The sequence below is a fragment of the Beta vulgaris genome, chromosome 5, assembly GCF_026745355.1.
Source record: "Beta vulgaris subsp. vulgaris cultivar EL10 chromosome 5, EL10.2, whole genome shotgun sequence".
Taxonomy (NCBI): Eukaryota; Viridiplantae; Streptophyta; class Magnoliopsida; order Caryophyllales; family Amaranthaceae; genus Beta; species Beta vulgaris.
In genome coordinates this window covers 49,046,448-49,061,771 of record NC_079206.1, presented here as the reverse complement: position 1 = coordinate 49,061,771, position 15,324 = coordinate 49,046,448, and the positions used below count along the sequence as shown (strand labels likewise).

General features: G+C 34.5%; 1 protein-coding gene across 1 annotated transcript; it reads right to left on the bottom strand.

The window, feature by feature from the left end:
• Positions 1-1,207: 1,207 nt before the first annotated feature.
• On the bottom strand, positions 1,208-13,866 carry LOC104893880 (cell division cycle protein 27 homolog B). Its single transcript, XM_010680009.4, has 16 exons — positions 13,630-13,866; positions 13,237-13,348; positions 12,548-12,620; positions 12,251-12,360; positions 11,957-12,003; positions 10,671-10,768; positions 9,665-9,978; positions 7,839-7,985; positions 6,932-7,148; positions 5,961-6,184; positions 5,751-5,816; positions 4,551-4,670; positions 4,228-4,304; positions 2,472-2,811; positions 2,103-2,384; positions 1,208-1,732 (listed from the first exon to the last, which is right to left on the bottom strand). The coding sequence occupies exons 2-16, from the start codon at positions 13,339-13,341 to the stop codon at positions 1,682-1,684; spliced, it is 2,271 nt and encodes a 756-aa protein (XP_010678311.1). The 5' UTR covers positions 13,342-13,348; positions 13,630-13,866; the 3' UTR covers positions 1,208-1,681.
• Between the last annotated feature and the right edge of the window lie 1,458 nt (positions 13,867-15,324).

Below are 15,324 nucleotides of genomic sequence, written 5' to 3'. Positions count from 1 at the left end.
AAGATTGTGATAAGTCATCAATATCACGCTGGACTTGAGGAAGATCATCTAAAATGATCGCCTCAGGAAAAGAGGGAGGACCAGGAGGGTCAAAACAAACATCTTGCAACACATTTTTAATTCCCAGATTTCTCAACAGACTCTAAAACTTTAGGGTTTACACTATCCCCAGCCCCAGAGATCTCAACACCAGTATTTTTAATAAGAACATCTTTAAAAGATGACTCTGACGCCATAATGAAAAACAAAACCAAGTAACAACAAGAGATAAATATTGGATGAGACAATTTAGAAAGACAAGAATTAGCGTTTGAAAGAAAGCAAAGGAATGAGCTATACCAATTTACGTAGAATGAAGTCAATTTATAATAGTAATACCACACCCACATACCTTTCTCACAAATCCACAAATGAATACCATCAGAGAAACCTCTAATCGCATTAAATGCAAAATCTGAAATTATGGATAAAGCTCCAAGAACAGCACGCCAAGTAAATGAGAAATAGGTTACCCATAGCGAAATGATTACAGTAAACCAAAAAAATTTAAGATCACACTCTCTCACTAGAAGATTTAAATGACCCATCACTTTCCAGACCCCAAAAACCCTAGCTTTAAGATGAGATTTGTACTTGATACTAATAAATTGGATCCACCTCATCCAGATTAGCAGAGGGTGAAAGATTTTAGAACACTCCAGCAGTAATTTAACTCCAGATCTACACACATAGGCCTGCAAATCTTGAGAGATTAATTTAGCAGACCTAATTCTAGGGTGGCTAAACTCGCAATTATGACAGAAGAGAGAAAGCAGATTAGCGAAGAAATTGGACAAGCCAAACTCTACAATTAATCTTAATAGCAGATCTTGAGTGTTTAATAAGCATTGAAGGCTAAGAAATTGGGCAAAAATCAAGTACAATTGAATTGGGGATTTTTTGCATTGAGCTAAGGTTTTTCGGGCTGGGTATTGAAAAGAGAGGAAATTTTTACTTATCTCTCTAACTTTCTCTCTCATCATTTGACAATTAGGAAAAGTGTCCCGAGTTTGAGATAAATATGTGAAATTTTTTGAGTTCATCTTATAAGAAGGTTGTGAGATGCATGAGAGGGTATTAGGGATCATCTCCTAGAGTAAGTAGGATAAGATGCTCTTTTTAGTGAGAGAAAATCAAAATCACACTTATTTTTCTTTGACGTGAGATATTTAACGTCGTGAACAATGAGAAGAGTTTACTATTATTTTGAGACAGATTTAGTTTACACATGGGTTTGTTTTCCATAAGTTGAAACTAAAGTTGCACTAGTAGTGGACTAGTGTTCCCTCAAGGAGTGCTACAAGATCAATAAATAACATCTCGTCAAGGTTATACAAACTACTGAACTGCAGCTGATATACAAATCTTTCCCCAGCATGATTGAAGATGTGAAACTCATGACTGGTTCTCGTTGTGTGATTTACAACACTATCTCGATTACTTCACTTTTGCAAATGCCTGCAAAACGTTGTATTTTACAACATCTCCTGGTCAGGAGCGATCTGGCATTCCTCATGGCGTGCATATAGCCTAATTAACCTGATAGAGAATCAACCAGGAGCATTGCGGGGGACAGACAGCTCCAAGTGTGTTGTAATGTACCCAATACATTTTCAGCATCTTTCACTGGTTAATCCTTTTATTATAAAATATCATCTAAGTCGTCTGGCACATGCAACTTCTCAATGGCAGCCTGAAAACCAGAGAACAAAGCTATAAATCTACTAAGATAAAAGGCTTCTATTATATCTGAACACACATCCCAAAATAGTTATTTGATTGATTGACTATTATTTCTGAACAGAGCAATAATGTTTGCATTTCAAAGTTAAAAAACAGTTACGCGTAACTTGCTACATTGAACCATTCACAAGTTCTTGAATGGAATATAAATACAGAGGAAACGATTATAAATAAATGGAAAGTCTATGCCATTGGGCTTCTGATCTGAAGTACCTAATCGATCCTGATTAAATGGGAAGTTCTTGAATGGATTATAAATACAGATGGACATGAATAAGCAAGATAAGCCAAGCATCAAATAGTCCAAAGATAAGAGTTACCTTTATGGTAGCAACATCAGTTGCTGATGGCTTCAAGTCTAAGGCAAGTCCGAAATGCAACATTGCCTTCTCATGCATGTTCTTTCGCTTATACATCTTACCAATCAATGCATAGATACTGCATTCACGAGGAGCATATTCCTTTAGCTCTTCCAAGACCTCTAGAGCTTCATCATAGTTATCCATGCTAGACAATACAATAGCCTTCTGATACATGGGAAGAGGATTCTTTTTATCTGCTTCAATTGCCTTCTCCATCATCATCAAAGCTTCCTCATTTCTCTATTCAGCAACAGAAACAATTGGATTAGGATAGTGAAAATGAAGCTCTCATAAAGGAATCCAGCATGCACACCATAAGCATAGTACCTTTAAAGCGTGCAGAGCTGTTCCAAGATATGACATGATCACAGAGGAATGAGGATTTATCTGAAACGCCATCCGAAAATGATGTTCAGCAAACTCAAACTTCTCTTGACGAAGGTAGACCATTCCAAGACCATACCACGCATTGTAATGTCGAGAATCGACACGAAGAGCATTCTGGAAGCTTCTTATTCCACTCTCAAAATCCTCCAAAGCAACATGTTCATGACCACAGAGAGTATGAGCATACGCGAACCTTGAATCGAGTTTCACAGCTCGCTGGAAAATTTTCAGAGCTGTATCATGGTCTTTCTGTAAGCTGTAGCAATTTCCCATTGCACACCTGCACATCCAAGTGAAAAAAGGTTTTGTTGCAGACCTGAAGAATATGCGAAATAGAAGAATGCTCACAAAAGAAATGCAGGTCGATCTTAAAATCTTGAGTCAACAAGCGGAAAATCATGCAACTCTACATTTGCACTCGATTTGCAGAAATATTAAGAACAAAAAAAAAATATCAAACAGAAACAGATACTATTTTTTCAAAAAATCTGGAGAAAAACTTATATTGATAAAAAAAGAAACAGGAGAACTGCAAATCTGAAAACGATATTCAAAGGTAAAATAATTAAAAGTTCTACAAAAAATTTGCCTGGCTATTTAAGCTCTATAGCAACAAAATTCAGTTCACACATTCTTTTCCATACTACATTTCTGAGTAGACGCTTGGCTAAGTCTTGAACCTTCACGCTGACCGTTTGCTTGCTTATAAAATTATAGTTCCTTCAATTTAGTCACAACACTTTGACTTTTGCACTATTTATATAAGTTCAACTGTATTTTTTTTACTATAGAGAACACAAATGTTACTATATGAGATGTTCGAATTGCCTCAATGTATATTTCCCAAATATAGAACTTTTTATAATTTTTACTATTAGATGAGTAAGGAAATAAATGATCAAAAACTTTTTATAATTTCCTATTACTCTCTCTTTCTCCATCCCAACACTTTTGCTTACATTTTCTTCACTACATCTTCGAATCTACCTCTAAATATTAAACAATTCTATATCTTCATGCCTAACAAAAGTGTGAGGTTTGCTTATGAATCAAAGGAATAATAAATGTATCTTTGTTATGAAATAAACTAATATCCCCACTTTTTAATTTCGTAATGCTTGTAAAAACAATTTGAAAGAAAATGAGAAGTTAAAAACATAATGATAACAGATAAAGAGTACATTCTGCCTTGTCTTAAAAATTGAGAGGATTATTACATTTAAATCCCCATTAAGTAATGGTTAAACAAATTATTTGTTTAAGTTTTAATTTACTTCTTTATTTCTAATAAGTGCAATATAGCGAGGATACGGATGCCCATTCTTCAAGGAGCCCATGTGATGAGGAAAGAGATAAAAACGGTGGAGAGAGATAAATAGGAGTCAAGTGATGAAGAGAGAGATAAATAGAGGAACTCATGTGATGAAGAGAGATCGAGAGAACCCTTTAACCAAATACAGAAACTTTGTATTTAATTTGCAACTCCCAAAAAGGAAAGTGTTGCATTATTTCAAAATGGAGGACGTCATTAAGAAAAAGGTCCACAAATTATTAAACCAAAAAAAAAGTTTCAGCAATTAAAATTTAGACTGGATTAGGGCCTAATCCAAACCAAACTTACAGGATGGGACAGAGGGAATATATGAAAAATATACAAAGCAGCTAGTTCACAGTTATAAGATCTATCAGAAAGTACCATGTTTGAGGAGCCAAACGGTCAATTGATTGCAGCTCATGAGCCAGGTAACTTAATTTCATATCTTCCTTCAAATGCTGCAACAAAAGAATTTCCATTTCCATGTCACACCCAAAAAATAACCACTTCATCCTAACCCATATATTGAGGTGACAAAAGAGGCAGCATAAAGATACAGTTACACCATGAGACTGGGAATGCGTAGGCTGGTAGTTTCCGGTGTAATTATATGAAACCGAGATAAAAAGCAGACTGATTGCACTATAGAATTCTACATTAGAAGTTTCAGTAAAAGACGTTGGATGAAAAAAAAAAAAACTCACGTAGAGAACAGTAGAGTAGACATCCATGCCATCTAAGCTGCAAGGACACTGGCGTCGAGCAAGAGTGAAGGCGCGTTCAGCTTCTATATAATCAACTAATTCAAAATATGCTCTCCCAACCTAAATAAACAGGCAAGCAACCAACCAGTATTAGCAGTACACGCAGTAAAAAAAAAAAACAGTCTATTTAAAGTGCTTTAAGAACATTGAAAGATCAAATTAAAAAAAACCACAGATTCTGTTACTAAGTTGTCTTAAGATACATATTCACAGACATGAAAAACACCAAAGTTCCAAACTACAAAATGAGCCGACAGAAAACGAGCTTCATAAGTCTTCACTCTTCAGAGATACTATGCCACATTTAAGAAGGGAAGGGAACAAAGATACAAGTTATATCTGCAAATATCTTCAGGCAATTTGACATTGGAGTAATATAGAAAGGCTACAAAAGATAGAAAACCCAGAAAACCAAACAGCCTCCACAGATCTCACCACAGATACTTAATGCCAAATGTTAATTATAAGAATTAAATTTCAAATGCTGAAGTTAGTTGTCAGTCATAATTATAAAGTCGGCACCAATCATTCAATTAGTATAGAACTACAGAAAGATAAAATATACAAGTAGCAAAAATCATTCAATATTACAAAAAAAAAGAACATACAAATTCAAAGAAGCAAAATTTAAACACGGTTTGAGGAAGTTGAGCATCAAGCCCATAGTAACAACAGAATAAAGTTCCTAAATTTAATTTCCTCTCCTCAGAAAACCATCTCACTCTCTTACAAATTCAATGAGTTTTGACTTAATCAACCAAATCCTGAAGTATTGATTGCAAAGAGTTAGGTTTCAGGATTGATTGCGAATATCAGCTACAAAATTTTCCCTTCAATCGAGTTTAGTTGAGTTTAGACACTAAGGTGCTCTAAGAGTTCAACATAAAGACTACCACAATAGTTGCTGCCCAAAGAATCTCATGGTTTACATTACACGATGGACAATTAATGCCTCTACGAATATATTTTACTTTTGAGGCTTATCATCAAGATAATTATCAAAAGATACAGGAAACATAACGTAGTAACTTGTGCTAAGTGAAAAGGAAAAAAAAAAAAAAAAAAGGTGTTACCACAGGGCAGGGTGAAAAAGGGAAATAGATTACATATCATCAGCAACAAGAAGTTCAGTGTAATTACCTGCGAAAGCACCCAGACAGTATTGTAATGTTTGGACGGAAGTTTCTGATAGGTGTCCAATGCATCCTGCAAAAACCATAACAAAAGCAAAATTAACTGGCTATCACAGGAATATCAAGAAAGCTAATTCACTAGAAAGCACTATCAATGTACTCAAACCAGCAACTAGAGCAGGAAAATTCAGTTGCTTGAGCCAACAAAAACTATTACCTGGCACTTGTACATGCAAATAAGTCTATAGCCATCCCCCAAGAGTCTCCACAGGCCTAATATTTCTAGAGCCCCATTACGAACTCTAGAATCATCACAAGTAGTTCTACATAAACTCATAGATCCACCATCCTGCTCAGTAAAACCAGCATCATAAGAGGAAGATGTACTAATACTTGCTTGTGCATTTAATCGAGAGTCATCAAATGCCTCATGGCGAATTCCTGGAAAAGACCATAACATGTAAGCAAAGTCAGCACACTTTATCATACAGACATACACAGCAAGGAAAATCATATAAAAGTGAAATCTATGTAGAAAAAGCACAAATTCTAAATTACTAGCAGATTAGAGAAGACAAAAAGAGGAGATCGTTCAATAGATAGAAGCATGATAACAGATAGAAAATCATCAAAATTAATTTTTTTACTGATAAAATAGGACAATTATATCCCTGGATCTAAGTCCCTGTTTGCTTCAAGCATCACTCATTGGTAATACAGCTTCTAGATTAGAACTACCTCCACGGTAAAGAATTTAACTACAGATTTTAAAGATGAAATTGACCAAAACTGAATAAGCTGAAAAACCATAGAAGATATAGCTAGAGAACTTTAAGTCGAAGATCAGCAAGTAAATCAATGGTAATGTTGCTCATAAAGGTCTGTCTAGTGAAGTGACAACATGAGCAAGACAAGGCCATGAGAGCTCATGGAAACAAGTCAAACCTTATTTTCCACATAAGTTTTATGTTTCAACTATAAAAAGAATCCAAATAGCGAAAAAGAATCATGGAATACCTCTGCATGTTGGAGAGTACAGATAAATACAATCAGAGAAAACCTAAAGGATTCATGAAAAATCAATAGCAAAACAGCAATATCAATAGTCACTCAGGGCCACAAAATTCAATCAGGAGTTACTGAATATAAATGGTCAAGCTCAGTTACTACAGCTCCAAAGGTCATCACCTTCTTCAAAACTTTCACTTGCCCATGCCTGTCCTTTGCGAAGTGTCACAGAGCGTAATCCTGCATTGCTCAACCTAGAATTTCCAATATACTTTGAAGAATGACTTGTTCCATTCCCAGTTGATGATGTTATTGCCGTGTTGTTGCTTCCCCCTGCTTCTCCTGCTAATCGTGTACTTCGTCTGGGACCAGAATCAGAGAATAATCTCCCGGATATCTGAAAGTGAACAGAAATGAGAAAGGTGTTGATCCATGATACGATGCCCGGATAACTGCTATATTGATATGTTGTAAGAATTAAGAACCAATAAAGGGAACAGACGTGCTAACATGCCTAAGACAAAATTTATTGGAGCTTCCAGCTGTGAGTCTAACAACTCGGTTTAACACTTTCACTTGATCAAAGCAATTTATTACCCAAAAAACAGAATTATCTATCACTGACATGTGAATAAATCTCAAGCGAATAGCATAAGGTATAAAACAAAAATCATATTTTAGAATATGAAGCACAAGAGTGGTCAATATCTTTCTACAAACATTAAAAGGTCTTAGATAAAACAGGCAATGAACAAACAAAGCACTTCAAGTTCTCCATTCCTCGAGAGTCAAATTTGCATATGCAAAAAAATCACCAACTAGCTATTTCTTCTCCAAGCAGCAAGCCATAAGGAAGGAATCATAACAAAACTAAATAAGCAGGTAACTATAGAATTTTGTTGGGAACGGTGGTTTTACAAACAAAAAAGTGTATCCAATAGCATGCCGATCCACAAACTTATTAAGAATCCCAATATCATCAACAAACTTATTGAAAATGTATAACATTTACCTCATTAGCACTTTAACAATTCATCAAGAAAATAATTTGAATAATAATAAAATTACCAGAGGGTCAGATCAGAACCTTTCTTAATTTTCCTTCATCCACAAACTTCCTTCGAGGGGCTTGAAGAGTTGTGTTTACTGTTGATCTTGGGGAGCCTTCACTACTTGCTGAGGCAGTATTTTGCTGTACATTCCTGCAAACGGGTGGAGGAGCTATACCAGACAGCTGCAGCAGAAAGAAAAAATCAAATAACCATACCACTAGTACACAGCAATTTCAAGATAGAAACACAGACAGAAAACTAGTAACACAGGAACACGCGAAGGACTAGCAGCACTCTTAAAAAAACAATTGATGGAGAACACTGAAGTACTTAAGCTCTACTACAGAAAATTTGTTTCAATTATCATGACAAGGATAGGGAAGTAATGATATCAACACACATATAACCCTTCACAGCAGCACTCTGGGATGGTACTCTATTTGCTAGTTGCAGTGGAGAAAGAAGTTGACACTAATCATTAAAAATGGAGGATGTGCACACACAGTCCTGATAATCATTGATTCTAAAAAGAGATGGTTTGTTTGGACACTAATAAAAAAAGGAAAAGTTTCGCACACCTCAGCAAAGCAATGTATGATGTCACATAAACGTAAGGAAGAAGATTTTAGAACCAATCCAACTTCTTTTTCCTTCTCTTTTCTTAGTGAGAAAGAAGCAGTTGGCTCTCACAATTAACAGAAATGAGAAACCAAGTTCTCGAATTACAGAAAGTTCCAAATCACACATTATAAAAACAATATACACCAGGAAACACCCTTCACCTGCTTCTCGGAATATTATAAACCAATCTACAAGCTTCTTGAGTTTAACTAATCAGGATCAGAGCACAATATAAGATCTGATAGAATCTGAGAAAACTTTTGGGAGGCACAGCACAACTTGAAAACATTGATGAATGTAAGAATGTAGGCAATGGAGGTATTTGTTCAGATGTACAAAGCTTTGAGAGGCAATCATCAGAAAGTCCATACAAAAAGCTCGCTAACAGGTCTAATACAAGTAGTGGGATTTCATTTATTTTACGCCTTTCTGTTCAAAATAACTTTCCACTAAAGCCAGACTACAGATGAGAGGGGTTACTTGTGACACATGCTATATGTGTTTAAAGAACAAAGAAAGTGTTGGAGTACTTCATTTGAATTGTAGATTCACAGGTGTGAAGGAGTTGCTGCTTAAGATTCTAGTTTACAGTTCAGTTGGAAGCTAGCAGCAAGAGTGGAAATGGTCAATCACCCAACTGCACTCGCTGAATCTGAAACTGCTAGTTTTTGCAAGATTTTCCATATTTTCTTGCTGATGCTAAATAGAATTTTTTAAAGAAATGTAATAAAAGAAGAAATTTCACAAGCTATTAGCTATCCAATTCAAGCTTCCTGTAGATGTACACATGTAATTGTAAGTGATGAGGAAATTGCTTCTTGGCTGAAGTTGTAATTTTTAATTCTTTTCTTCGACGTGCATGATGTGTGCATTTCCCTGGCAACCTTCTGAGAAGGTGCACAGAAGTTGGGATCTTTAAGCAGCGTAAAAGAGTGGGTATATTTAGGTATGATGCTTGTAAGTTGTATATAACATATACCACTCTAAGATATATATATATATATATATATATATTATATATATATATATAATATATATAATATATATATATATATATTATATATATATATATATATATATACATGGAAAAACAAACAATTTTACAACAAATCTAACTTTCACCACTTAACGAAATTTTCTTTCTTAATGTGAACCGAATTGCTTGAACCCCAACTCAGACCCAATCCCAACACAAAATGAAACCCCTGAAAGGGTAAAAAAAGAAATGAACATACCTTACCTGTGAGGCCATTGGAGAAGGAGTGTTGTAAAATGACAAGCTAGAAGACGAGCAATTCAGGGGTTGGTTGACAGCTGCTGAAGATACCGTAGCTCCCTGATAACTTCCAGAAGCATCCTTTGCGCTATTACCATGGATACTTTTCAGCTGTCTCGGACTTGCATCACCAGAGCTCTTAGCCAAAACTTGGTTATGATCCTCAGTGGAAGTGACAAAGTTCTGAGACGTCAGGGCATGCTGCTGTTGTTGCTGCTGCTTCTGTATGGTAGCAACAGCTGATTCACCAAACACGGTATATGCTTCTTCAGCAGAGCCTGAAAATAGCAACAGTCATCTCAGATAATAAGAGTACGGCTAGTGATATTCATAAATGCCTATGATATTCATCAATGTATGTCAAACCAATACACATTATTGTTACACAACCACCCAGAAGCATCCTACCTTCTGCAGTGTACGGGGAGACCAGATGTAAGCAGCACCATCTCTAACCATATGATATTCAGAAGTTTACAGTTCAACCATAACTCCATGTACAGAATTTTTTTGTCTCCTAGCACTGTAACGATATATAAAAGGGACGAATAGAGAAAACAAGCGGTGTATTGACTAGATTGACAAGGAGTTTACTAAAGGATCTCTGTTAAAAAGGAACTACGACGCCAGCTAGGCATAGCCATCTGAAGTATTTGATACAGGATACGTGTACAAAAAAAATGAAGACTCGATAATCGACACATTATATCAGGTCATTCTTTCTACCTGCCTAGTTCAAATTTACAACTAAAAATAATTTACAGCTAAACTGATACATTTGAAATGCTGCCCTACCACAACTTAAAAGTTGAAAACAGGACACATGACATTTCCACATAATCTTCAAAGTTTAAAGCGCGACACTTCACATCTCCACATAAACTTGAAAACATAATAAATTCACTAAACTAAAACAGAATAAGACACTAAAGGGTGGAAACTGGAAATTAAAATTTGAACAGTGACATACCCAATATACATAGTTCCTCATATGCAGCCCAAAACAATGGATCAATAGACAATGCTTGCTTAAAGTGATGAATGGCACTCTTTCTACGGTCTGTATACCTGAAAAGAACATGACAAGTTTTCAAATTTCAATATAGGAGATGCTTTTAAAAAGTGTTCATAGAAGATGAGTGAATGTCTATTGAGAAATCAGTAGCTCAAAATGAAGAAGTTACTAGCTCTCAACCTTCTACTTTCTTTTTCTTGTTTTTTTTTTTTTTTGAGAGGAACTTTGTTTTTCTTGTTTTGAGCATAAGGAGAAACAGATTGCCTTAATCAAGTATATGTTCTTACTTGTCGCATTTATGTCCTCAAATCTAAAAACATAGCCAAACATTACACCAGAATGCACCATAGAATGTCAACCTAAATGTTACTAGTGGTACACACTGATGTCATTTTACCAGAAGAGACAAGTCACTAGCTGATGAGCACAGCAAAAAGGATTTTCTCCCAAGCACAGAACGTCTATCCAGAGTATAAGCAGGCCTCATTATCTAAAAGCATAGCCAATTATAACACGAGATTGCACCATATAACTTCAACCCAAAATGGCATGATTCTGAATACGAACAAATGAATTGATCAAGATTTAACCCCTAAATGCTACTAGTAGTACAGACTGATGTCTTCTACCACAAAAAGAAAAAGTCAGTATTTAATGAGCATGGCAAAAATGCCTTTCTTCCCAACACAGAACGTCTATCAAGAGTATAAAGAGCCCTCATTTTGCAAAGTCGACTCATCTAAAAGTACTAAAGAGCTCCTTTTTTATTGTTTCTCCTTTTCTAGTTCTCCTGGCCTTTTTCATGTCCAGCAGTATATAAGACATCTACAACAGCTTTTTGGTGAAAAAGGTCATTTTGGTCCAGAATTGGTATTGTCTCACCAAGGCCCGTAAAACATAGCTGACAAATAGTCTTTCAATCAAGTTCAATCACCAAGTAACAAAAGCTGTTTTTTTTTTACTCCCAGCCATCAAACTACATTAGACTTCTAGCACGGGGATTAAAGATTTTTAAGAATAAAGTCAAGTCTACATGCAAAACCCATAATGGCAGCAATTGTAGCATAGACCTGGTTGCATCTAAGGAAGGTACACCGTAGACCTGGGGACACAGAAGACAGACTGACAAAGTACACATGACACACGTGTAATGATGCACATCGCAAGAATGATTTGATTTCCCTTTATATACTCTGCTTGGGAACATAAGATAAATTAAACTAAAAGAGCACAAAAGAAACCTGTAAATAAGTCCAAGTAGATAATGGCCAGCTGCACCATTTGGAACCTGCACCGAGAAAATTATGTATCGTGTTACAAAATACTACGTATCAGTTATGTTCAGGTAATCAAGCAAAGATGAAATACCAGGACAATCAAGGAAATCAACAGAAACACTATCAGATAAAAATGTACCATGACTATGATTCACAACTCATGTAGCCTGTGTGACAGTACATTGACACTCTCATAAAATAATACTGAATACTCACAAGACACCAAATACTTTATTTGAGCATAAAGGCCCAAATTACCTCCAAACCAGACTCATTAGCTAGGGACAATGCCTTTTCTGCTTCATTTAAAAGATCCATCTGAAAGCATGAGAAAGCAAACAAGTAGCGCGATTGAGCCATTCGTGTGCCTTCACAACAAACAAACAAAAAAATCACAAGATCAAAAGAGCTGTCATATAATGAAGAAGCAAAACAGCTGAACCAACTAAAAGAAGGCAACGCAAAACTGCATGGTCAATAGTTGACTGAAGAAAACATGTCAAACTATTGCTCCAGTACCAAATTGAAATCTCAAGAAAGAATCTTTTCACAAACCTTTCAATATATGATACGCAGCATAAGCTTGATTATTGCGTAGGTAACAACTAGCCAACAATTGCAAATTGACCTACATCCACCGTCCACGGGTAAAAGAAAATCAATAAGTGTTATAAGCATTCAAAAAGTTGCATATGCTAACGCGATACCGAAATCCAAGTGCTCTTGTCTCATAATTTCAGCTTGTACAGATTTAGCAAACATGAAAGAACTCCCCTGCCTTGAATATGCCAAAATATTAAAATCCCAAATAGAGGTGACACTAGCATTGGCATATTTAGTTTCTCTTTAATTTTATAACTTCTCAATTAGTCCAATCTTCTTCAGCAGTTACACTATAATCAAACTCAGTGCAAGTGTGCAACACCTTCAAGTTGCTGGATCAACATCATTCACAAATTGGTAAAATCAAGTTGTGTCTTAGTAATTCCTTTTGCCATCTTTAAAATGGCAAGCACTAATATAACAATGGCTTTCACAAAATCATTTAAGAATGACTCGCCTAAGTTCCTAACCTTCCCTATTCGACAAAGATGCAAACAACACGAAACTCAAAGCCACCATCCAAATCGAGTACAAGTACGAGTACGGGTTGCTAGTGATAATTTACACCTCCTCACAACCTCTCCTCATATAGTTCAACAACCACCACCCCCTTCTAAGAAAAAAAACATAAATTGTTTTACCTCAGACGGAAATTCAGCACAAAGACGTTCACAAATGAAAATGGCATTGGGGTACATAAAATGCCGCAAACTGTTCTGAACTGAATCAACAAGTATGGCTTCCATAACTGCTCTGCTCAACAAACAAAAATAAGAAAATGAGAAATCTTTTATTTATTTATTTACGTAATCAAACTTTACTCTAATGCAAACTTAAAAATTAAACACACACAGAATTACAAAATAAATAAAATAACATAAAATGCAAGAACCCGCATGAATTCTTACAGAAAAATAAAATTGTAAAAATAACAACAGAGAAATTAGATTAGTCAAAGATAGAATGAATCTCATTTCAACAATTCTCAAAATTTGAAATCTCAAAGGAGTAAATTGGAGGTTGAGAGAGATTACCAGAAGCAAATAGGAAAGATAGAGGAGAGAGAAAGAAGATGCGATTTGCCACGTGGCAAATAAACGTTTGAAGAGAAGGAAGAGTTGGAGGAGAGAGAAAGAGAGAGAGAAGTAGAAAAGAGCTTAGTTAGGGTTTGAGGGTTGCAGACATGGTGGAGCTTTTGTGTTTGCGAGAGAGAAGGGAAGGGGCCAAGGGGGGTGTGGATTTGAAATTTGAATTTCTCTCTTTTCTCCCCTTTGTTTTTTCTTTCCCTTTTTTTTTATTTCCAAATTTTCCACATTTATTTAAGTTTTAGTATAAATTAAGTGAAATTAATTATTTTTAATTGTCCATTTTTTTTGGTGCGAATGAGTCACAAACTCACAAGGACGGGGATGAGAATCGATCCTAGGATCATCTGGATCCTTAGGAAAGCTCTAACCAACCGAGCTATCCTAGGTGCAAATTAATTATATTTTAATTGTCTAACGTGGTTAGGGTTTGTTCTCCCCAGCTTATTTTCAGTTCAGTTCAATTCAGCTCCAATAAGTTCAGTTCAGTTCAGCTCCAATCAGTTCAGTTCAGCTCCAATCAGTTCAGTTCAGCTCCATTCTTTTATAACCATTTTGTTAAATATTATCATTATGTTGGTATAATTTATTTTACTAATTACTCCTCTTCTTCTTCTTCTTCTTCTTCTTCTTCTTCTTCTTCTTCTTCTTCTTATTATTATTATTATTATTATTATCATTTTTATTATGATTATATTATTATTATTATTATTATTATTTAAATATATATCATTATTATTAAGTATTATTATTATTGTTGTTGTTTCTATATTTTTTTTTTATTATAGCTTTACTCATTATTATTACTATTATTATTAGGAGGAACATGGTTTAGGTCAAAGCACAAATAAACCCACTTTTTTTAGCCCATAAACCAATCAAATCGCGTCAAGACGATTTATGATGTAATTTTCACGGTCCAACCCAATCATTATTTTTATTACTAAATATTTTTAAATTATTAAATCTAATTATTAAAATAGTAATATTAGTTTACTTCTTAGATATTATTATATATCATCGTCAAGTATTAATATATTAATACAAATAATATAAAATAATTATTATTAATTATTATTATTATCATTAATTATTATTATTATTATTAATTTATGATTATTAATATTATTTATTTATAACTATCATTTAAAGATTTCCAAAATACTATTATTATTATTATTATTCATTATTATTACTTATCATTATAATTATTATTTAATATTTATATTATTATTGTTTAAAATATTATTTATATGTTTATTACATTCAGTTTAATTCAATTTAATTTAATTTAATTTAATTTAATTCAATTCAATTTAGTTCAGTTCAATTCAGTTCAATTCAGTTCAATTCAGTTCAGTTCAGTTTAGCTCCAATAAGTTCAGTTCAGTTCAATTCAGCTGTTTTATGCCGAAGAGAACAGACCCTTAGTCTATCTAGTAGGGTGGATGTATCAATCTCTAATCTAAGAGGTAGTTCCTTTTTTTTTTTTGCTTGCAACGTTTTGATTTTCAAACTTGTCGATATGTAATTTTGATCACTAAATATATATTTGTGAAAAAATTAATAAACTTGAGATCTTGTAAATGTAAATACGGCTTTGTTTGGTATGAATGATTTGGATGGAAAAGAAAGGAAAGGAAA